This window comes from Lepeophtheirus salmonis, chromosome 13 (genome assembly GCF_016086655.4).
Source record: "Lepeophtheirus salmonis chromosome 13, UVic_Lsal_1.4, whole genome shotgun sequence".
NCBI classification, from domain to species: Eukaryota; Metazoa; Arthropoda; class Copepoda; order Siphonostomatoida; family Caligidae; genus Lepeophtheirus; species Lepeophtheirus salmonis.
This window is the reverse complement of record NC_052143.2, coordinates 13,731,109-13,757,705: the sequence shown is the minus strand read 5'-3', so window position 1 is coordinate 13,757,705 and position 26,597 is coordinate 13,731,109. Positions and strand designations below refer to the sequence as shown.

The 26,597-nt window shown below is 31.2% G+C and overlaps 1 protein-coding gene across 1 annotated transcript; it reads left to right on the top strand.

Annotated features, from left to right (window-relative positions):
• The first annotated feature begins 5,030 nt into the window (after nt 1-5,030).
• Nucleotides 5,031-9,634, top strand: LOC121128421 (uncharacterized). The gene is made up of 11 exons (XM_071892902.1): nt 5,031-5,123; nt 5,288-5,439; nt 5,502-5,752; nt 5,832-6,200; nt 6,259-6,494; nt 6,553-6,781; nt 6,832-7,373; nt 7,438-7,729; nt 7,794-8,187; nt 8,258-8,441; nt 8,508-9,634. The coding sequence occupies exons 2-11, from the start codon at nt 5,333-5,335 to the stop codon at nt 8,652-8,654; spliced, it is 2,751 nt and encodes a 916-aa protein (XP_071749003.1). The 5' UTR covers nt 5,031-5,123; nt 5,288-5,332; the 3' UTR covers nt 8,655-9,634.
• Nucleotides 9,635-26,597: the final 16,963 nt, after the last annotated feature.

Here is a 26,597-nt window from a genome sequence, read left to right as displayed (position 1 = left end):
AACAAATTAAAAACAAAGAGCGTGAGAATTTGTTTAATTGAGTATAAGATAAATTATTTTATTACTGCGTAAAAGGGACATAAATAATAATTATGTACTTTTTAGAGTGGTTAATTCACATTTAAATGAATATTAATATCATAGGGGGAGGCTTTAGGTCCCTTCCCAATTTCAAAAATTGCCCCTGAATTTGCATAGTCGTGTTTCTAGAATACTTATCACGTAGACAACTACACTCCCTTCTGAAATTACTATGACCCATTGGACGCTAAAATCTCATTTTTAGCGTTAAAAAAAATTATGCTCTGTTCATAGAACGCCGTTCAATTTTACGTTGTTAGACTCAGAGAAGAATTGATGTCGATATCGGAGTTATTCTTGCCTGAGAACAGTGCTTCTCCCCCTGGACCAATTACCCCCATGGACTCTTTACCCATAGATAATGCCTTTACCGGCTTTACATCCATCCTTTCCAATAATTATTTAGTGAGAAGTACAGTTAGTAAATGATAGAGGGCTAATCTAATAAATAAATGTTATGATTGTTTGGAGCGGGTGTTCAGCAATGAAACATTCAAATTGGAAAGATGAGTTCAGTAAATCATCAAAATTTTAATATTAAAATATAAACATATTTTAGTATTAAAATACATACTTAGCCTGATTGTTTCGCCATAGGCATGACATATAAGATACAATAAATGTTTCTAATAATTCCTAATCTAATTTCCTTAATATCATGACAAATAATAGGCAAAAATTGAAATTGAGTGGCTTATTTATAGGACGAATTTAGGGATCAATTATATTGAACGAATATGAATATGATGTTATAATAAATGTCAGAGAAGGGATTTTTAGATAACTTCTTAAATACGGTGAATAAATAGGTTAATTATATCTAATATTTAATATATGGGTTTTTACATTACAAAAGTCATATAGAATCATCCCAAATCTTCTCAAGTAATATCAACGGCATATTTGTAATGGAATGTATCCAAATACTGACTAAGATGCATATCATTTTTAATGATAAGTTCTCCTTGGTAAACTCATATGAGTTTTGTACAATTATAAGGTTATAATATTTGTCGTAGTTGTCACTTTTTATCAACATCACGTGGGATTTTAAGCAACTATTCCACTTTTACATCTAATTCCCATGAACTAATAATTATGGCTGATGAGTTATTTACTCACGGAGTCGGATTTGGAGCTGGTAGTTTTTTTTTTGATTTCGACACATGCAATGAACTCAAGATACATTTGACAGTTTATTCACTCTTCTATTTGCTCCAGAATCACTATGACTCTTGCATTTTCTATTTTCTTACACATTAACAAACGGACTTTTAACTATGAAATTATACATTTTCTAAGCTATTAATTGAATCAATTTAAATATCATCGTATAATTTTACTATGCACATACCTCTTAAAAACAAGGTCCATTGTATATATTAGTCTTCCTCTACCCTTATTGATGGTGAAGAGCAAAATTCGCAAATGTTAACTAATTCGTATACAAAACATTAGAAGAAATCAATTCCTCAATTTTCGTAATAATATCTTTTGGTTCCACATTATAGTCCTTCTACCTTTCAAATAAGCTATGGCGTTATGAATTGCATGAATAATCTCAACTTTATTTGACCTCACAATATACATTTATAATTTTTGACACTGGAAGGTTTCTTATGATTTAGATAAGTATACAAAGTAAGCTCTTGCTCTAAAAACAAACATAATTGTGTATCTGAAAAATCATTGAGTTGATTGTAGGAGTGAAACGCGTCCATTTGTTCATTTAATAATTCCAATGATTTACTGTGTCTAGGGGTACTAGGGGTTAAAGGAGGTAATTGGTCAGGGGTAGAACCTTCTTGCCTATGTTCTTTTTCATCTCCTTCTACCCTCTTCCCTTGTCACGGCTGATTGTAACTGATTTAATTGAACGTTATGACAGCTAAGCTGCTCTCCTCCAAAACATTTTTCAAATTGTCAGGGTTACCAAATTATTTTTGGGTTTTCTTTTTTAAATACCGAAAGTGATTACGATTTACACCCCACTCATAATTTATTGAAATTATACAGTCAAATTCGGGTTAAAAAGTCCCTTAAAATCAATTTTTTCTTAGACACAAATCTCTTAAATCATAAACTATTTCGCATCACAGTAAAAGTATATTTTATATTAAAATAATTAATGAAAGTCAATAGCTAAATAATCGAATAAAGTATTGAAAGGAGGGCTAGAACTATAAAGGGCTCCAATTTCTCACGTGGGTACGAACTCTATATGTCTAAACTTTCCTTAAAAGCTCAAAGTAGTAGTTAATGACGCTATTGTAAAAGTATTTTCATAATTTAGTCCATAATACAAGTCCTAATAATACAAAAGAAAATAAAAAAAATTATTGAATGTGTTTGCCATTTTTGCCAATCATTTGGGTCGATACAAGGCCTAAATGATTTGCAGGACTTGATCACGTCGGCGGGGGGACTTTGTTCCATTACTTAATGATGGAGGCCTTCAAGGAGTCGATGCTTGTGAATTGGCAGAGGCCTTCCTCTATAACTCCCTCGAAAAGAAATAATTCATAGGATTCATATAGTGGGGAGTTAAATGACCAGGTCTGGGGGTTTCTAAATGACACCTTCTCTTCTTTAGACAAGTTATGGGTCTTGCAAGCCTTGTGAGAGGGGCACAGTATTTTTGAAAGAGGAATTCGCCACGATTGGCCTAAACTTTCATCCAAGGTATCATTTGGTCAGACTGGAGTTCACAGTACCTGTCGGTCATACCCTATTCTTTTGCTCAAAGAAAATGTGGAGGGGCATGACACTGCTGTTGCTCCCAATACCCAAGGGTGGAAACTTTGTTTTAAAGACGCGGGGACATTAGCTCTCTCTGTAGCCAACCATTTGTCGTTCTGGATGGCGTGGAATCTGTCGACAGTCCATTGTTTCTCATCAGGATAAAAGATGATTCGGTTACCTTGGTACTTCAAATCGTTCAGCAATTTTTTTCCGTTGGCAGCCCAGGGGGGGGGGGCTTTCATTTAGTTTGTAAGGATATGTATTTTGTATAAGTGCCATTACTTCATCCTTAGGTCAGTGTTTATGGTACGGAGGACTGTTACGCCGCTTAATTGGCGCTTTTTGGCAAGAACATTAATCGTAATCTTAGGAAATGACTTCAAGAAAAGTTTTAGGCCGATGATGGAAGTGCGTTATTTATCACGCAGTAACTTGTGGGCTTTTCTCTTATATGCTTTCTTCTTCTTTTAGTGGTTGTAGACGACGTAGACTGTGCTCTTTGGATATCTGAGCATCTTCTTGATGTACGCTGCCCTGAGTCCCGGGAAAGCAAATTCGATGATGGTGGTGCTCGTCTGGGTCATAAATATCATAAATACTTGTATTGAATTAAAAGTTATGCCACTAACTCAAAACTAAGGCTCAACCTCTCACTCTAAAATTGAAATAACCGCCTTAAATACTTTCTTAATTGTTCAGGATGGAGTTAAATTTGATCCAAATTTATCTGAACACTTTATGAAACCGAAATTATTAATTTATTGTCTTAATGTTAATCATTATAATTTTAATGAAAATTGTTTCGATATAATTAGAAACGTACTCCATAAATAAGTGCAATACATATTCAACCTTTTTTTCTATGAAAACCTATAAATGATTGTCAAAATACAATATTGAACCGGTCCTCCTACAAATGTCATAGTATGTTAATGTCTTTAAAATAAGGCTAATTTAGATGGAACAAATTTCAATGATCATTATAATTACTATAAAATTCAGACTTAAACACTGATATTAGCAGTAATCAAATGAGTGTTAATAATGCCGCGATTCAGGTGAGCAGTTAGAATCGTAATTTAATAACGGAAAACAAATTATAGATAGATTAACAGGGACAAAAAGTAAAAATCGTAACAAAATAATAATTATAGATCGCTCAACCTCTTACTTAAATTATAATTAATCTTTTGTCGTTATAATATCATCACGGATCAAAATCCCAAGTCAAAAAAGAAAATCTTTTATGTTCCATATTTAAGTATAATGGTACTTGACCCACTGATAACAACTATGAAATTATTTTTTCAGATCAAATCTGGTAAATTTGTTTTTTAGTATTTTTAGCCTTTTGTAGGTTTAAGCTAACTCTTGAGCAAGAAAGAATCCGTAATTTAAAAAAGTAGACGGAAATTATTTATGACTTAACCTAACATAATGTTTATATTAACTGTTTATTTGTTTCCGTTTATATGAAATGTAATTCATTATCTCAGAATTTAAAAAAAAATCATTTCTTAAACTCAGGTGATTTTTGTATCAAAAATATTAAAATAAAACAAATAGAATTATATTACAGAGCGAAAATTCTCGGAAACCAAATTTTATATAATATATATTAAGATTCAGCGCATCAAGCACTATAGTATTTAGATATGGAACGGAACAAAAAATATTTTTGAGCAATATCATTTTTGTCGACTTGTGTAATATATGAGAACTTGACAGACTTTGATGTAATTAGAATGCACACATTAATTTAAAGTGGATTTTTTGTCATTATAAATATTTTTATTCGTAGGTACGTGGCTAATTTTTAAATTTCATCAAAATGACATCTATACTAAATTCATAAATTGGATGTTAAACTGTAGAAGAAGATATGTATTTCATAATTGGAAAGTCATGTCAAAAAACAAGTTCTAGATTATCAATTATATATATAATATTATTATTTAGATTTTGTTGATGTTTAAAGTATATCATTGTTTGCTTTTAAGGTTGGGTGATGTGTATGATCTAGGTTATAGATCAATCAATTAAACAAAGTGGCTCAGGTAATCCTGAAAATAGGGTTTGAAAAATATTGACTAAAAACGCCTTTAAATATGCTAGAGCTAAATAAAAGATTCTCCTGTTGGCAACATTTATGATTAAATAAAATGGAAGAAGAGTTAGTATAAATAGGGGTAACTCCTATTTTATTCACCCATTTTTAGTTTAAATTTTGAAGGTAAAAGGAATATAAAACAAAAAACAGATACGAGGAATGCCTGAGTTTTCTAACCATCAACCATATTGTAAGTAATAATTTTCTACAGAGTATTTTTGAAACAAAGCAATAAAGATAAGACGATGATTCAAGGCTCAGATCTGTTATTTGCTTAACTTATCTAAAGAATAGGGGGAAAACATAAAATTCATAGTCTAAATGTATCTTTGGTATGCTGGAATTGACTTTCAGATACTATGGATGTGATAGTTCAGTGTGTAAGTGAGCAATGCCAATATGCTAAAAAAGTTCACTCATAAATACACTGTCCTTAATAAGCCAAGACGAGCAAATACTGATTCGGGAATATGGAGAAACGTTTTGATCTTTGTGATACTCTTTAGGTAAGTTCGAATTGATTTTACATTTGTATACCTAATAGTATATTACTAATTTATATACATAGATGGTCATATATTGTAAACTCAACTTCAGACGATACCAAAGATTTTCATTATCTTCTCTCCTTTCAAGAGGATGGAAGGGTGAGTAATGAGTCTTGGGCCATGATCCAAGGACATGAAACCCTTGTAAGGTCTACGTCTCATATGACGATATGCTATTGGTTCAAAATAATTTATCACCAGGCAACCATGACAATCGCAAGTTATTGTACTCCTTCTACAGAAGATAGTGAACCTAAATGCTCCAATATTCGTAAGCTGTAGAAATATAATAATTATGAGAAATAAGATAATCTTCTATCGAAACTGTACTATATGTATATATGTATTAGAATTTCATATTGATGACACATTGGATTGGAATACATTTAGAGTTGAATTCTCAGTTTCAAACGTCAAAACTAAATCACTTCGAATCAAAGTTAATCCCAAATCTTGGAATCATCAATGTTTGACGTATAAAGATGGAAAAATTTCTCTCTTTGGCGCCGGTTATCTTCAAAGCCAGGCTTACTTCAGTAACATTCCTATTTTTGGACCCGTTGGTGCCTTGGTATTAGGGCAAGAGCAAGAAGGCTATCGTCAAGGCTATGACCACTATGACTCTTTTTCTGGTTATCTAACCGAATTCAATTCTTTTGATCGAATACTTACACGAAAAGAAATATGGAGTTTGGCAAACTGCGAAGTCTTTATAAAAGGTGAGATAGTTATTTAGTCAATTGATTTGAAAATACTGATATTGGAGTGATAAGTAAGGTTCTCTTGTTAATTGGAAAATGTTACGTAATAAGTGGAAACTTTCGCAAGCCTTCAAAAAAATTCTGAGCTTTAATGACCTAAAAAATGAAATATGCCCTAATCATAATAGAAATGACTTCGAAAAGGAGAGTCTAATTGTTTTTCCCGAGCGTCGATCCGTGGATAATGCCGAATTAATATGTAAAGTACATGGAGGAGAATTACCGGTTCCTTTAAATAATTCAGAAAATAAAGTATATACTGAAAATAATCTTAAATGAACTGTTTTAAAGTGGTTTTTTTTCTTCAAAGATCATGGCAGGAATAACATTACGCTACATAAGCATATGTAAGGAAGAAGGGAAGAATAATATAATTCAACCCTATATGTGGATTGGAATACATTCCTACAACAATTTGACCACGGAAAGTGGTAAACAGATTTGGAAAAAGCGTATAACCAATGAAATATTAAACTATGATAATTGGGAAGTTGATGAAGGGAGTGAAGGTGATACTTGTGCCCGAATGCAAGGAAATGGTATTTAACATTAATCAAGTTTTGTCTATTTCTATAATTTTTTTTAATAGGAAAATGGCGTGATACTGTTTGTAAAAAGACAACAAAGCACTGTACCATTTGTGATGGTCTTGCAGATCAAATCTTCTCCCTGAGGGGACTTTGTAAAGACACTGAAATTGATAGACGATTTGTTCTTATTAATAGTTTTGGAGCTACACCTAAATATGAAGGGCTTTTTAGTCAAATCATGAAGGATACAGACCATGTTGGAAGGTGGGTTATTGGAGGTAGACTTGAAAAAAGTTATGGGGGATATACAAACCCAACTGGAAACTACGGCTATCCTATTGGAAGACATCAATGGCTTATTAAAGATCCAAGTTGTGAAATATATGAGGATATTCTTGTTGATTTAACACTTTCCAGATGTACTGAATCAGAATTTACATGTTCAAATGGGTATTGTATCCCTCAAGATGGACGATGTGATTTTGCCCAGGATTGTTTGGATCTATCAGATGAATTGAATTGTGATACGATCATAATACCTAACAACTACTTGAAAAAAGTACCCCCAACTAATGCTACTCATCCGGAAAGTCCTTTAACAGTGAGTTCTCAAGTTGTTCCTTCTTTCAGTAATAATATATTATTACATCTATTTTTATTTTGAGGTGACACTCAACGCCAATATAATGAACGTTGATAGAATTGATACAATACACATGATGTTTGCTGTGACCATGGAGATGTATTTAGAGTGGAAGGATCATCGACTTTCATTTAAAAACCTACGTTCTGGCTCAGGGCAAAATCAACTCTCAGACAGAGAAGTAAAAAGAATATGGAAACCTGATGTTAGTTTAAATAACGCAAAGATTGGCACACTTCAATGTAGCGACCTAGGGATTAATGTCAAGAGAGAGAATGAGGCGCTTCCTTTTGATTATTCTAATAATGTGGAAGGTAAAAATATATGTACATCAATTTATCCATCTTAACTAAACATTTTGGTTATTTGAAACTCTAGATAAGATCTATCAAGGTAGAGATAATTCAATTATTTTAGCAAGAAAGGTTTATGTAGAGTATGGATGTTCCTTTGATCTTAGACGATTTCCATTTGATACACAGGAGTGCACCATGAACTTTACTATGGATTCTGCTAAATCAAAATATGTCATCTTGGAGGCAAAGGAAGTCAATTACCATGGCAAAATAATGCTTTTAGAATTTTTCCTTCAAAGTATACGCCCCATTTTATTTCCCATTTCTTTGACTCAGTCTGATAAAAGCATGGTCATCTTTGAAGTAGTCTTTCATCGAGAGTCTGGCAACATGGTCAATACTTTTTTTCAAACATTCTTGCTTTGTTTAATGGCTTATCTAACACTTTACATTAATCTCACAGACTTTGCTAACAGGTAAAAATAAACTCTAGAGTGTTTAGTCTATGATAATTCATTTATTCCTATATATTTTTGCGAGGTTTAGATTTATGGGGGCCTTGACAAGTCTTTTGGTACTTACAAGTCTCTTGGCTTCCATTGAAGAAAATTTTCCCAAAACAAGTTACTTCAAAAATATAGACATTTGGTTTATGAGTTACATCATATTCATTTTTATCATTATCGTTTTTCACATTTGGGTTGATTTTTATACCGGCCACCGGGATAAGGTTTGTTGGTTTTAGAAGGAAAGCAGGATACATTTATCCATTTACATAATTATTCCTTTACTTTAGGTGATTGATAATCATCATGTTGTTGCAAGGCAAAAGAAGCGTTTAGCTTGCTATTGGAATACTCTCGGGAAAACAGTATTTCCAGTCATTCTCTGTGTCTTTACAATTTTATATTTCATTTTATCAATGCAACCCCTTCATTCATAATTTGGAGTAAATGATTTCCACATCCTTGGGGAGGGGAAATGGAAACATTAATTCACTTTTATTTTTAGATTGCGAATGTTTAGTTTTTTAGAGTCCTTTCTATTTTTCAACTTACTGATTCAACATATTTCAATGATCACGCCTCTCAAAATTAGATATATTTAGTTTTCAATTAAATTAATTTAAATTATCAAAGATGTCTAATGACTCAAATATTTTTTAATTAAGATTGTTCGAAATATTTAATTTTAATTTGATCTGTGAAAGGATTTTTCAAAATTTTGCTTATATAACACAATTTGTCTTTTAAAGATAATAAAATATAATAGAGTAGGAACCAAGAAGGCCTACCATTTTCCCATAAACAATTTCTTTCCTCGCTTAATGATGCCATTGTCAATTGAGTAAAAACTATTCTTGGACCTATATTTATATGCAAGTATTTACAATCTTTGTGGGTTATATAAATATTAATCTATTAACATATTCTTTGCTAAAAAAATATTTTCACACTTTCGCCATCTATGGCAAAATTCCAACTTCATTAGTAAAATATACTTTTTTTATTGGTCGTGAAATATGTTCTTCTCATAAATCTGTGAATTAGAGTGTTGCAAATGCATTATTGTGAACTTGGAATGATTCTCAAAGTCTCCTTCATTTGAACTTGATGATATGAATCTCTTCACATAAGTAAAGGAAAGTCAATAAAAAAATAAGTAATGATTTTTTTAAATGTTTTCTTTTGAAAGTTACTTATTTTGTGTATACACAAGTTTGAAACGAAAGAAATGTTGGCCAGTTTTTGGTGGGGTCAAAAGTGTATTTGATACCCCAAACTTATGGATCCTTATCAACCTAAACCATCCATTTAATTAGTTTTTTTATGGATATGTAATTATACTCATTGAAAAATTAAGTCATGTATTCTATTATTTGTTAAGTTGTTTGAATAAATACATATTTGTTTCGTCTAGAAATAACATATCATTATAAAATATAAAGTATTGGGCTATTCACTACTCTTTCTAATTAACAAAGATATCATTTTTGTAGTGATAAAACTAAGTTTAGAAATTAGAAAAAGAAAAACGGTTGTTGCGCCTGCTCTTTCTTCTTTTTTGTTCATTATTTAATAGGTGGTCGTGGTGTTATCTTATTCTCGTCCATCTTTGATGTAAATTGTTTTATGAATACACAATAAAATAAATATATAGGATTGTTGAACAGTTTTAAACCTCATCATTAACACAATAGTTAATTTATCAATAAAAATAAATAAATTTATTTAGGTATTTTTATCATTTTTGAATTAACTATTGTTTCTTAAGAGGCCTTTAATGGATAGGAAATCGATTATATGTTACAGATCCTCAAAGCATCTTTATTTTATTGATTTGGTTGAGTCAAGTCTGCCTTCTTCAAAGTTATCTAAATTAAGCTTTAATAAAAGTCTATAAGTATATTTATAGCAATAATTTTTAGTAATGACTTATTCTCTATATCCGACGTCATTCGAAATTAATTATCATATTCGACGTTGAAATGAGTTACATGGTGTAGCGATAACTTTTTCGGATAGTTAGCCCATGCCGCTTCGATGGTATTTCTTAGAGTATCCAAACTTTGATTGGACCGGACTTTCACACTCGACTCTAAATACCCCTATACAAAAAAATCGCAGGGATTGGTATTTGGAATTGAAGGTGACCACATTGATTTGTCCCAAAATTGAATGTGTAATTTCAACCATTCTTGAGTTCGGTGTCTGTGTATGGTAGCCCCATCTTGCCGGAAAACGAACAAGGGGTTACATTGAAACCATGGAAGTACTACAAGTTTTAAAATCCTTGAAATTTAATTATCCTGGTTCATCCGAACCCTCTCGCAAAAAAAGTCAGTGGAGTTTGTTTCCGGGACTGGAAACTCCTCCCAGACCATAAGAGATTGGTTGTTGGTAAGAACAGTTACAGTTTTATAGTGCAAGGACAAAACATTGGACCTGGACCAAATCCAATTGTTTTGTTTATTGAGTTTTGGTAACAATTTTCATACTCGGCGTACAAATTTGTAACAATTATCAACAACGTTCGACTTTCTTTCTCTGGTACTGGTATTGATGTTTTGACCGTAACGTAACTTGTACGGCATCATCTCCAAACCCGCACAGACAATTCTACGTGATGACCACGTTGAAATTCCTATTTCATCACTCATTTTAAATATCAATCTTTTCGGATTTGGATAAATAGTTAGTCGAAGTATCTCAATGTTCTTTCGGCTTCGTGAAGTCCTGGGGCGACCGTATCTTAGCCTATTATTGACACTTTTAGTCTTGAAGAGCTTCTCGATTGTATTAACTAATTGGGTCCCTATGGTATTGGGGGAAAATATATTTATGAGGTACATGGCAAAGATCGTCCCGTATCTATATAAAATGGGGAACTTTATGAAATAGAAGGGATATCTACCAGAAGATAAGTAAAGGACTAGATGGTTTAAACCTTGATGATTGCATGCCATTCACTGTACTAAATGAAAAATAAAGAATACTCTCAGGGGTGATAGCAAGTCACATTGGAACTGTGTAAGGTAACAAGATAGAAAAATGGTTCATAAACGAAGAAAAATATCTGACATTTCCCAGAATTTCAGACGATGATAGAAGCAGTGGACAGGAACAAGTATTTGGAGCTATTATATTGCAATAGATTTTTCAAAAGCATTCGATTCTCTTTCTCCCTCTCACATTTTGAGATCGATGAAAAAACTACTACCAAGCCGCTTATTTAACCCAGTCGGGCACTGCTAGCTACAAGATCATCTATAGTAACTGTTGAAATTAAAGAAAGTAGACCAATTTACCTGACTAAAAGTTGTCAGCAGGGTATTCCTTCAGGCCCATTGCTCTTTGTAGCTGCAATAGAAGAACTAAGAAACTGCATAACTAAAAAATATTTAGGATTCGGTGTCAGTTTTGGAAATATTAAACATCTTATTGATCTTTATGCCGATGATATGACGGTGATGATAGAAGTGAACTCTGAAGCACTTTGACAAAGAAGAATCAAAATTGTCCTATCGTATTTTGCAACGCTAAAAAAAAGTAGTGTTTAAAAATAAATTAATTAAAGACTGCAATTCTCCTGATTGGCTTATGGTATCCGAGAAAAGGCTTCAAAATTTCCAATTGTTCTATGAAAGAAATGGTAACTGTTTTAGGCATTAAATGGGTGGGCTCTGGTTCCTCATAATGAATTGGCTGGAACTAAAAACGAAAGTCAATAATTTTATCAAAGGCTGGCGCAATTTTAACATTTAAAAAAAAATAGACTTTAATAAAACTTTTGTTATTCCTAATGTCTTGTATAAGACTATCTCTTTACCAATATTGGAGGAACATTTTTCGTTGGGGAATATTTTTCATCGAAATTATATTTCGGTATTAAAGAGACCAAGAAATCAAATGGGTGGGTGGCTCAAATCTTTTTTGGACATAATCCCAAAAATTTATTTGAAAGAGATATGTGATAACATCAAGTCCATACTATGAATATATTATACTTGAAACGGATCTTATAAATGTATATATCGACTACTTTTCACCTTTGCTCCTGCAACACAAAGGGTTTTTTGGAAATCAACTCCCACTAACGATCGTGGAATGACCCTTGATATTATTCATAAAAATCTTGGAGAGAAATCTTTTTTTAAGAATTTACGTGACCCTGTGTCTTTGGAATTGGAGGCGCTCACAAAAAATCAGGTAGCAATACATTATATTTGTGTTCACTCTATTTTTTTTTTTTTTAAGTTCACTTTTCTTCTCATTAGACATGCCAAACTACAGAATGAACCCATTCCTTGTCATTTGAAAATGAATTTTTCTGATTCAAAAGAAGACTCTTCATTCTCAAGGCGTGATGGATGGATTAGGGAATTAAATCTATCTAGTAATTGGATGCATATGATTATCTCATCGACTTCCCGAATAGCTGATGGAAGAAAATTCACAGCTCAATTTCAAATAGCCCCAGGAATTATGTTTTTCAGCACTCCATCCTGAAATGGTGGTAAATTATTCAACACCATTAGACATGTTCTTTTGGAATGTCTTCAGTTACATCCTCTGATATAATTTATTAATTTAAACCTGAGGGGTCTGGAGGACAATGTGTCATTGAAAAATAAAGATTGTAATCCTAAAACTGAATCGATAGAGAATGCTTCATTATTAAATGTTGAGGGTTACCTATTAAAGAATATACCTATAAGAGATTCCATAGTTGAGAAGGAATTCGTGCAATATTAATTTTGATAGTTGCAATATACAGAGCGTTTGAATTGAAGATTCCTAAGACGATCGAAGGGGGCTTGGGCTGGGTCTCTGATATTATTAAATACTATCCATCAAACTCAACTAAACATTTTTGGACAATGTGGAAGATACTTAAACTTTTAGAAAAAACTTGAAGAACTGAGCTAGTTCTTAGCCTAAATACAATTTTGCTTTTAATATTACATATTTATATTTTAGTGGCTTGTGTGTTATTTATTTATTTCTATGTGGACGGGAATTTAATTGAAAATTCATGTAGGTATGTCATATTGTTTTATTTTTATTGGTTTTTATTCAGTTAATATTTTTATGCTGATGTTTTTAAATTGGATTTACAAGTATTTATGTTTGTAAATCTTAATCATGTCAATATACTTTAAACTATAATGTTTAATTATATTTCTTCAAATGGATGTTTACCAGAAAATTTTAGATAATTTTTATGTACAAATATATATATTTTTTTTTCAAATCTCTAGAGATTGAATGAATATATGAGATGTGCGAAAATTCTTTATTTTTTATAAAGGCACAGATATAATTACTTATCTGGAATAGATTTTATACCTACTTGTCTACGACCCTTTAGCCATGCAATGAAAGTTTTAAATTTGATATAAAAAAACTAAACTTTTTTAAATTACTAAATAGACGTCAGGAAATTTTCCTTATGGAATATTTCTAATACTATTAATATCATTTTACAATCAAATCATTTTAATTGAGTATAATTTGATCAAAAGTTGTCAAGATTAAAAGTTGTTTGATTTTTTTTATCTAAGGCAACTTTTTGCAAATGTGAAAGAATTATTACAAGTATGAGATTAAATTATATTTGGGATCAGTTCATAATATAAAAAAAAAAGAATAATATTTCAAAATTCATGTATGTGTTGAGGACTTCTTTGCTTATTAGCAGAGTTCCATGATTCCCAATTTTTTGACATCTGCAATCTTCATGTAAAAGTTTGAGCGCTTTGTCTTCAACAAAGAAATGATTGTGAGCAGCTTATTTTTCCTTAGATCTTCAGTAAAGGGGATAAAAATAAATATCTTTAAGATCCTTTAATTTTTTTTGTTTGGAGCCCCATGATCTATATTATAAGTAGGAAATATATTTTGAAGAGGTTGAGTGATAATATTAAAATAATTCCGTAGAAATTAAAAGGAGAATGTACATTGGATGATAATTAGTTTCAAGCATGGATTTATAAAAGGAAAGGGTAGGAACAAGAAAAAGTGTTTTTCTACGTACCATACATTAGTCGTCATAACATTACCTTCTTCTGGTCTCACGGCGTTACCTCGCTAACACAAAAAAATTACTTTATTTTCTAGGCAATTTAAGCAATACTCAATTTATTCTTCTTGTAATTAGTGTTCTGATTGTTGATTGGAGGAATTTAAATTAGCTTTTGTTAAGCTGCTAACAATTAACTAAATAGTTATCGAATATCAATTCCATAGTTGTGAAGAATTGGCTAACTAACAATTAAATTTGGGTCTTTTTTCTGTTTCTATTTGGATAATAGGTAGTGAGATACTGTAGCGACGTGTTCTATCACTTAATCCTACTTACTCTCTTAGGTTGAATGTACTATGAATGGAAAAGTGAATTTTTATTATTTTTAAGAACTGTTTCATAGATATTCAAAGATCGTTGTATTGCCCCGGAATTTTATTGATCTATTTAATACTCTTATTATGTAATACGATTGATTACATTTGGTTATTTTCCTATTCCATGTTAGTGTATTCTACAACAATTGTAGATATAAATAAATTTGACATTTTTGTAAGGAAAAAAAAGAGTGCAAGCAGAATGTGGAAGCGAGATATATGGCGCGACTACATTAGGCCCCATGTTAATATCAGCAGACTATTATATGATTTTGTGGGGAGTAATTAAATTACTGCTATCAAGAGGAAAACATTCTACTTTTGAAATGGCACTACAGTCAGGAAAATATTATATTTGTTTTATTGTGCATTTTTAAAACAATTTAGACCAAAGATAGGGGAGAATGCTTACTTTAGAGGAAAAAGTTAACTCCACGACGGACCTATTAAATAATGAACAAAAAAAAAGAAGAGTACCAGCAACAACCTTTTTTTCCATTTCTAATTTTTAAACATAGTTTTTGATTAGAAACATGTCAACACTAGATATAATACATAGAGTGCTTAGGTTGAGCAAAACCAAGGAAACTTTTTTATAACCATAAGTTACTTTAACAAAACAATGGTCAACAATAGTTATTAATACATCAATCATCCTATACTTTTATAAAAACTGAAGAGTTTCATAAAGAAAAATATAATGTAAAGTAAAATTTAGTGAGGATCGAACATTTAAATATTTGAAGCGCCCTCTATAATGTTAACATATACCTATTTATTACTACATCAATTTGAATACTTTGGTCAACTACGACTGTATCAACTTTTTCACATCATAATCTCTATCATCCCATGGTTCTGATTCACGTCGTTAACTTTATTGTACCTAGCAATCTTTCCTTCAAAGCAAAACAAATATAAATCAAGACCCAAAATTAGTTGACAGATCTTGTTAAGTTAGGACTGCGACTATTTAAAGGGGACCATAGAACTTATTTTTGAATTGTAAAACTTTTAGACGCTTGTGGTATGACTATGAACTCCACTATTCAGGAGAAGCAGGGAGGTGAGAAAAGAGTTGGAACTTTGTGGCAAGACATTTATCTCATTATCAAGTATTTGTAAAGTATTAGTGAAGTTTTTCATAATCTTATGGATAAGTAAGGCATGCCACATTATGTATTAGAATCCAAATGAGACACTATTTTCAGTATTTATCAGTAGCTATATCTACACGTAAGATATATATTACCGTACAATATCTACAAAGGGTTTACATAATAAAAACAACACTATACATAAATAGGTTCATTGACATCAGAACCAAATCAACCGAGGCTGTCGGTTTTGAAGTCGAATTGTGTACTATTCCAAACTCAAACGAAGTCATTTGAAGCCTTAAGAAACCCTTCAAGGATGGGAGATGGGCTTGCTTCATCACAGATGGTCTTAGGTTACGCAGTATACAAAGTATTCTATTGGCACTGAGATTGCCCATTAAGTCTTGGATATCAGTTTGTCATCATAACCCTTACCATGAAAGAGAAATCAGTTCTTGGATCAAATAAGGTAACACTCTGTGAGAGTAAAAGAAAGAATAATTAAAGCCGGGCCTAGAGATCACCTTAATACATTCTTGAAATCTGATTGTTGATTCCTCTGGTACCTTCTCTCTCTCAGTCGTTCACTTCCTTCTGAAGATTTGAGATAATGATCATCATATATTCACTGATTCTGCAGAGGTCCTTAGAGATTTCATCCTTCTCTGCCGTTCGTTTTTATGAGAGAACTTGTCTTCTACCAGTCGCTAGGCAAAGTTCATCAAAACTCTGATACTTTGGAGGCTGGTAAACAGAATGGACAAAAACCATCCTTGTATGTACTCTATAATGAATTCTATCAAATACTTGCTCATTGGGGTCGTATCTACAATCAATTAATAAGAATGTTATTATCTCAACTAATAACTAATATGATTAATAAGTAATAACAACTAGAAATTACTTATTAAGTTATTACTAATAACTTAATAAGTAATGTCTAGTTGTAGCATATGAAGCTTTTCTGACTCGTTCTGAATTTCCATAAGATCCATAGAGACACAGGTCCTTCAAAGTACGTTGATGTTTACGTATGAGTCATTTTTCCTTCTGTCTAATTCCTGATAGTCTCGTTTCTTCCGAATAGTAATATTAGCACACACAGAAAGAATAATATATTTTTAAATCTTAATGACGTGATTCCCCCTCTCTTTCTCTCTCCTTTTCTCAAGTTCGAATAGTGATGGAACGATAAAAAAAGAAACTTCAAGCTTATAAAGATATTTATCTATTTTATTGGAATTAAGGAAGTCAATTCGTTATTTTATACCTAAGCTCTGACTTCAACTAAATAGAACTAAGAAGTATTTATTTATCTCTGAAAAATACCAATAACATGTCAATATTTACTGTATAAGATCTATTTTATAATTTTTGACGGCAAAAGTGCTGGGCAGCAAGTATGTAGCACGACAAACATGTTGGAGGCAAGCATGTATGACGGCAAATAAGTTTGACGGCGAGTGCACTCGAGGCAAAAGAGTGCAAGGCGAACGTTGTTAATGCAACTTCTCCTAGAGCCACTTAATTAAATTTATACGCTATACTGATATACCTCATATTAAGACAATGATGTATATTTCCTATGCTAAAAAAATATATTAAAAATTCTCCCTTTTCATACCTATAAACGTATAGTAGGAAAATTAGATGCAAGTCTCCCTTTATACGAGTATAGTCCAATGTTAAGAAATACTACATTGTAAAATATTATATTAGTGAGGTAAGACCGTTTATCATATTCCTTGTTAGTTTGAAAACATATTATAAGTGATGTTATGCTGAAAGAGAAATTCCTCTTGATCTATGAAGTTGATCTGAATATTGCCTCATCATATTGATACTTTGAGTAATGAATAGATTAGATAAAGGTTATAATTGGTTATGAAATTAGGTCTTTTTAAATTCAAGGTTTATGGTTTAGTACGTCAGAGGAAGTTTCCACCCGAACTATTTTCGTATCAGTGACGTCATGCGTCACTTACTACTATGACATTAATGAACTATATTCCCACTCATAAATGACAGCATTAGCTATCGGTTAAATATACATATTTGACGCATGATATTCCTCATATGGAAAATTTACTTTCTCAAGGGATCCTACTTGAATTTAAAAAGTCTGCATTTTCTAACCAGAGACAAAATTTACCAACTTTTATAAATATATATATTCATATAATAAGAGCAATATCTATCAAGTCAGATAATCAACTTGTTAGATCATGCGGGAATCCCTTCAAAAATAGTTTTATTGTATCATTAAGATTTGAAGTAGGGATGTATCGATACCAAATGTTATACTGACTCCAATTTCTGATTATGTATAAAGGAATTTCATAAACAAATAACAAAATTGTTTATTTATTTAATGTTAACTTTTTATTAAATACGACTAGCAAAAAAATGTATATAAATCATAATTAGTTGTTAATAAATCAAAACTTTTAAGAGTTAATTCTTCTCCGTGTTCAGGATTCAATTTTTTTTGGTTGGCTCATATTAGGGAGTTCGACCCCTCCTTTGTTAGATATTTAAAGTCAACCTTGTCTCCTCAAGGCCTCTGATCGAATTTCAACAGCCTCACTGATAATAATAATAAAAGATACTAGTGGCACTAGATAATAGGCTATATTTTACTGTTTCGGCCCACATGAGATCAAAGGCACTTGAACTATCTTTAGTTCTTAATTGAGTTTTATATGTTTGTCCTAGAAATTGAAATATGTATAAACTTGTACTCAAGAAAAGACTTTGACAACGTTATGTCTTCAAAGTCATCCGTTCAAACCAACTCGTGTCGTTACGCACTTTTTAAACGACTCTCAATACCATTCAAATGTATGGGGCACTAAAAATGTGATTATTTTTAAATTGTTACAATCAAGTACATTTCCTGTACAAACCTGTACATTTCTATACGTAATCTTTTTATGTATTCCCCCTCCCCCTTTTTTTTTTTTTTTTTTTGAATTTTTATGAACAATGTTGTCTAGTTTAGCTATTTTATTGATTTGTTACCATCATTTCGTCTTCATAAATGAGCCCAAATCAGTGATATAAATAAGTTTGCATAAAAAATAATAATAGATAAATATATCTCACAATAAAACAATGATCATATTTATATTATAAAAATAAATTATTCATATTTGGAGTACTTTAGTTAAAGCTAAGATTTCGACGAATATCCTCAAGTGTTTCTACATCTGAAGAAGATTCCTCTTCCATTTTGACATCCTTAGTCTCCTCTTCCATTTGATTTGCTCGCGGTCGTCGTGTTGGAAAAAATACATTTCCCAGACCTTTAGCTTTTGTATTTAAGACCCCGAATGCCCCTCTTACAACCGGGTTGCGCTTTATGTTCCGGATAAAAGGATGTACTCTTCTTCCTCGAATTGGTACAGGAGTTGTAGGGGGGAGAAGAAGAGTCTCTGCCATGATTCTTGATCTGTTTTGTTGATGGTCTAAGAGTGCAATGAGTAGTTTTTCGACGTGCTTTAGAGTAACGGACTCATCTTCTTCCTGTTCTTTGGTCTGGACATCATTTAAATCATTGATTTCTTGAGTTAAATTAGAAGTATTAGGGAGTTCTTCTAATTTCTCAAATCGAATTGGTCGTGTTTTTTTCATTTGAGGTAATGGCAAGGGAGTTGTAACATGAAGAGGGTGAGCTCGATTCCTTATGACAATGTTCAATGGAGTTGTACCTAAGAATTTAATAGCAGGAGTACGTCTTGGAGGAAGAGTAGAAACAATAAGAGAACTTTTCGTTGTATGCAATGTAACAGGTTTTCTAGTTGAGTGAGTAGTGAATCCAGAAGGCTTTCCCCTTCTATGCTTCTTCCTTTTTCTTCCTCTTAATCGACTTCCTTTTTTAAAGTAGTAACTATTACCGGGAGTTCTAACCTTTTCAAATGATTTGATAAATGAAGGCTCTTCGTCGTATAGGTCTCCTTCTAGAGAATTCGGCCAAAAATTCGAGGATGGAAGCTCATATGCCTCATTATTGTAATAATGCTCGTAAGGAGGACCGGGTATATGGGCAAAGCTGGGCTCAGATCTAAATTGAGGCCTTAAAGTTGAGACATAAAGGGGTTGTCTGTAACTGGCAATTTTCTTTGACGATAGCTACAAATATTAAATCAATGATTAATAATCGTTGACACCCAAACACAGAATATTTACTAACTTACCCATGCACTGATTTGCTTTCATCATTGTACATATAGGGATGGGCTCGACGAGGAAGAGATCTAATTAATTGATCCTTGTTATCCATATAAGGAGAATAGTTTTTATTTGAATAATATTCTGATAAAGATGGTTGTTCGTAGTTCCAATAGGAGGTTTTTCTTTTCGGTGAGGGTTTTTTGCCTTTTAAGGGCCTAAAAATGACTTCCTCTGCTTTTGAATCTTCTATATCAATGTTATGTCCTTTTTGACCAAAATTCAATGAGTTGAAATAGGACTTGGGATATCGAACACGTTCAAAGGGAGTAGAAGGGAATTGTTCAAAGAAATCCCCTAAGAAGCCATCATCAGCCTCTTGGGCTATGGTTAATTGACGTATTAAAGAAATGAAGAAGAGAAGCAAGATACAATAAATATTGAACATGTTTGATCCATAGAATGATTGCAACAATCAAGTAAATAGTTATATTGAACTTAAACTTCAAAAGAAAAGAGGCTATTAAACATTTGATCCTTTATAATGTTTATTTATTCCACACATATTGATAATAACTTGTGGTTCTCGAACGAAAATTTCAGACTTGACTGAGGATTTTAATATTTAATATCCATATATCATTTCATTTTCCCAAATAAAGTACGAGGGTAGGAAGAAAACCACAGGATTGTTTTCCGATGAATGAAAGAGGGAGAGAGACGGAGAATTGATAAAATATTTCTTAAAAAATAATTAAATACTCTTTGGAGGTAGCATATGGTCAATCAACAAAGAAGACGATGTTTGGACTCCCTTATAAAATAAGTTATGGTGTATTAAAACAAAACACTCGTTACTTGTAGAACACCATGTTTATATATATTTAAAAGTAAATCCCTTAGGTGTCCTCCAGTGATAAAAAAAAAAGTAAATTATTATCCTTCAAATTGTTTATTAAGAATAATACAAATTAAATACATCCTTGATTTAACCTTGAGAAAAGTTATATCTGACATAAATAGATGATGATGTTAGCTTTACACAAATAAAAACTTATTTTCCTTGAAAGGAAAAAATAATTATCTAACTAACTCATTAATTATATTCTTAAAGGAAAAACATCAATTAATTAAGGTTTCTGCTCTTTTAACATTTCGTAATGGACTTAGAAACATTAGATTTCGAAAAGGAAAATGGCTCAAAATCATATTAGGTGGATGTAAAATTTGAAAAAACTTCCTTCCATTGATTTTAATTTACATAAATATATATATTGGTAATTATACAAAACTTATAAGCATTTGTATTGAACTTTCTAAGATCTAAGAAAGTAGATTTCATACTTTTGAAAGTGTGTACCACCCAAGGAAATGTTAAGATCCCCATGAACTGCCATTATGACGAAACTGAATAGCTTAATCTATTTATCCAATCACCTCCAATTACCACTTAGGGAGGTGGTGTAATTCAGTGGGAGAACAACTAATTTCAAACAATTAATCACCTATGAATACAAGAAAGAATGGGGAGATGCTTAATTCAGTGGTATAAGTTAAAACCCCGACGACCTATTAAATAATGAGGAAAGAAAGAAAAAAAAGCAGACGCAACAATCGTACTTCTTTTTCTAATTTTTAAACGTATTTTTCAGTACAAAAATGTCCACCCTACAGATCCATACTTTAGTCCATAGTGTGCTCACTAACACAAACAGTTTTTTCTGTAAAATTGGGATGTTGCGAAAAAAACATTTTTTTATCTTTAAAGAGCAAGTATCTGGTAATATATGTGAGCATGAACCTTATATTTTGAAAACGGTGTTTTTGAGTATAATAGATATAAATACTAGATAGATACACATTGCTGTAAACAAACTTTTTGCTCCAAAAATTAAAAAAGGCACTAATGCGTACGTATGTACATAATTAAATCAATATATTTCGTTGATTTGCTGTATCTTTGCCTAACAAATGATTATAATTGGATTACTTATTTAATTATACGCATCTGCATATATGTACATATAAAAGAATTTACATTATACATATCTTCCCCAGAAACATAATTAATTACATACAACCGTTCATAAATAAGATGTACCTACATTACTACGTCTCATTTTCGGATTAATTTTTTTCTCTCTGGATAAACACAGCTTTACTAGGGACCATACAAATTAAATTTTGGAATTAGGATTGAGGGATTTCAAGTCATTTTTTGGCATACTACACACTATTTTCATTTAAAAAATGGAATTTTGGCACTGTACCAAAAATTATTTTTTAGCATTCGGGTTTCTTAATTTAAGGAGTCAAAGAGGTGTGAATTGATTTGCCATTTTCTTGTTTCATCAAGCATAACTTAGCAAAATGTTAGCCAAGTTGAAACAAAAAGAATGAACATTATCCCATAGTAAGCTTTAAAAAAAATAATTTCGACACAAAATAGAACTACTGATAACAAAAACTTCTACATGTGGGAGCAAAACGTCGACAGTTAATTAATGTTAATTTTCTCATTAATATAGGAAGGTTTAGTGATTATTTTTAAAATATAATTCTTTGTGTATAAACAAACTATAATAAACATTTCGTCATCATGAGTGAACCAAATGCCAAAAGGGATTGTATCTCAGATCTCTTAAATGCTGAAGTTGAGGTGGCGAGGATTATGGATATTGGGAAGGTCTCCAGGAGGTGGCCAAGATGAAGATTGAAACATCTCCAGGAAAGCAGGAAGTGGAGAGTACAATTTAAAGAGGGGTACTTAGTTCTTGTCCATTTTTTTGAGAAAGGTCATGAAGCTCGATAAGTAAAGAAGAAAAGCGATGAAATCTGGCCAGATTTGAACACAGTGGACTTTGTTGTGTGGGAGACTTTGGAGAGGGAGACCAACAGGACATCACAGCCAAACGTGGACTCACTCAAGGCCTCAATAGTGGCTGCATGGGAAAACTTGTCAGATGAGTTTGTCATCAACTCCAGCAAGGTCTTCCGGTGACCTGTAAAGGGTGTTACTGATGTTGGAGGTGCCCCCATTAAAAAATCATATTATTCTACAAAATATAAAAAATGTAACTAAAATTTTACATCATTGATAGGGGTGTTAAAAGAAAAGTAAATGTAAGGAATTTTATAGACGATATATCTGCTGACAGCCATCCCTATAGAAACTAGAAATGCTCCTTGCTCGATCTTACGTTTGAATTTCCATAATGGGAAGAAATAATTAATAATATCTTGTAGGTTACTAAAATTTACTTTTTTTAAATATATGCTCACTTGGATTTCGATAATTTTCACATCCCCAATCATTTAATACAAGTCAATATTATCCGGTTGATGCTATTGAAAGCTCATTACTCGTAGTAAAGAATTTCTAAGACTCCTTGTCTAAAATAAAAATAAATTGGGTAAACAAAAAAGGAACAGATGAATGGAAAAGAAGTGAACTGAAATTCAGCTTATATGCTAAATATAAGTATTAGGTTGATATGTCTTTCAGAGTTTTAACTAGAGATGTACTGATACCAAAATTTCAGCCATCTTTAATAACGATTCCAATTCCTATTCTTTATAAGGATTATGTATAAAGGAATTATATAAATACCTAAATAACCAAATGATTTATTTTTTTAATGTTCAATTTTTTATTGACAAGAAAAGACTTAAATATATCAATAATAATTATGATTAAAACTAATTATAACTAATTTAAAATTTTAATTAGTTATATAGCACCTACAGGTAAGAGCCCCTCGTCCTTAAACTAGGTTAGTCTATACTATGAATTTGTAGTTGATAATATTGTAGAGAAAAACGCGTGCAAGGAGAAAGGGGGGAGGGGGAGAAAGACATATGGTATCATTGTTTAAAATACTGATGTGATTCTCACTGATAATCACATCAGTATTTATCAGTTGCCTGCTTTATTATGATGTTTGAGGGTATAACGAAAGTATTTATTAGCCAAATGTTTAATACTACGTATAATTGATTTAGACGTTTTTTATCCGTTACAGTAGATTTGAAAACTTCACTGAAATTGTAATTCATTATGAACCATATTCTCAGAATAATAATTAATAAAACGACAAAGTAAGAGTATTTCGAAATATATTTGAAGTTCCAAGTTTAAAATAGAAGGGTTAAATTAAATATAATCTACATACTAAAAAATAAACCGTCATACATTACAATTATTAAATATACAAAATTAAACAATTGTAATCATATAGCTAATAATAACAATAAATTATAAATACAGAATATTGAAATAATAGATTGATCCAAATAATATTTTCCTGTCCTGACATCGGAATCCAGTTAAATATGTCATAACTTTAGGTTGCAAAACACAAGCCAGAGGTGGAGTTTAATCAAAAAGATAATCACCCCTTTTTCTTCTTGTGGAAGTTGCTATATACAATTGTGCACAGGATAGACATATCTCAACAGATGAGATCTTAATAGTTATTAATAATAAAGTAAATGTCAAAATCATAAAATAATATTAGATTTAAATCCATATCTTCTTCCAATCTTAGTACGAACAGCTTTTAGAATCCCACTTTCATTTATTTCGTGTTTATCTAAAAAAAGTAAAGTTAATCCATGCAGTCAAATTTTAAATATATGAAAATAATACTCCTTTATAACTGATAAGACAGTTCAGGCAACCATTCTTGACTTAATGTAGTTTTCTAACATGGCATCGTTAAGATTTAGAGCAAAAACTAATTATGTAGTAATGTCCGGCGATATTACTCCTTATTAAGAGCATCAAAAAAAGATTTCCCCCCGGTTACTTATGCTTGTATAAAAACATACTATTATTATGAAGAATACACACAATTGCTAATTATTAATCGACCATAGCTAAGCCTTAAGTGAAGAAACTAATATCGGACAAACTAGTTGCGAACCATCCAAAGCTACTTCCCCCGTTGTTGTGACCATGTAAGCAGTTGTTTTTGCCATTTAATGAGTTGTGTATCATAATTCTAGATATGTTTAGCTAAAATAGAATTATATTTTATGGTTAGATTTTAAACAAATTGAACACTTACTGTTAGATAGTACAAAATTCAGAGTTCCATTTCGAAATTAGTAAATATTTAATACTTTTTACTGATAACTTGATCGTCATTTGGTGTAGATGACTCAAGACATGCTGAAAATTATCTCAACTTCTCAATTTACAATGGGGGTATTTCTATAAATGACATCATTACCAACATCCTCCATTAATTTAATGATGGTTCCTCGGGAATGGGCGTGTTTACCCGTGTATTTCTCTATAAAATTTTTTTTTAACGTAGGATGATTAGCAATGGATAAGGGTATATTACATGTAATATGCATCTTTGTGAGATCAAAGTTAAAGTCTGACTTGATGTATTCCTCATTAACTTGATTTTTTATATGAATATTCATGCTTTTGATATGAGATGAGGATAATGAGGTGTGTTTAATTCTAGACAGGGGACTAAAGGCACATTTATTTCAACAAATCCGACAAGCCATCTGTTTCTCATCCGGTAAGTATTTTCCAAATTCCTGGGACTCCATTTTCATAAATCCAGACAGAAGGCGACGTCATTTTGGGGATTTTATTCAGTTCTCTATCGACTATCAGCATCTCATATTATATTAATATTGAATAATAAAGGTGGGAATGATGACGTTTTTGATTGATAAAAGAAGATGTATATTATTTAATCAATGATGCCATGCGTATTTATTCCTTCTTCCTCGCACGCTTTTCTATTCTTACCAAAATTATCACCCTTAGTTATGATCCTCACTTCCTTTTATTGGCTGACCGTTTGAAATAATAAAATTAGATTATCTTTTTTTTTTTGCTAAATAATAAATATAAATAAGTGAAAGTAAGGACAGGTATAAGTGTAATTGACATTATTCAGCTGATTTTGAGCTTCAAAAAAAGACCTTTGTTTTAACATATTGGTGTATGATTAAAAAAATCAGTGAAAAACGAGTTCAAAGTAAAGTTTTGTTATATTATTTTACAAATTGTACGTAGATTAAACATGATTAGAATATAATCATCAATTATAGTTGTTCTACCTATTTTAATTACATACCTATCCAAATATAGAACTTCCCAGATTTAGCTTACAATAAAAAGTATTATTTATAAATTTGCATGCGAAGTAAAAATCAAAAATTTATGAAATTACAATATTTGTCATTATAAATCTAAAATTGTAAACTCCTATTATAAGGTATTAATGCTTATTGCATGATTTTGATCATAATGTACGGTCAAAAAAAGTTCAAACTAATTAATTTGTTTATAGTATATACATAACCAAAATATCACTTTAATTGAAAAATTGTGTTTTACAACAGTTAATATTTTTCAAAAAATTATTTTGTCTTTAATCTATTAATATTTTTGAAATTTGTTGATCATGTTCAAAAGTGCTCAAGACATTTTTTAATAATTAAAATTTAGATTTTTCATTCCAAAAATGTAATTAAAATTTTAATAAGTTAGTCAAGTAAAATTATAATAGTAATAAGTAAATATAAACTCTATAGAAACTAGAATGAGGGAGCGTAAACCTCCGCCTATGGTTATTTTTCCTAAAGTTCAAGGTTAATCGAAAAACATGGGTAATAAAAGATATTAAGAATAATAGTTATAATATTTTATCAAGCAATACAAAGTTAATATTTTTCAACAAT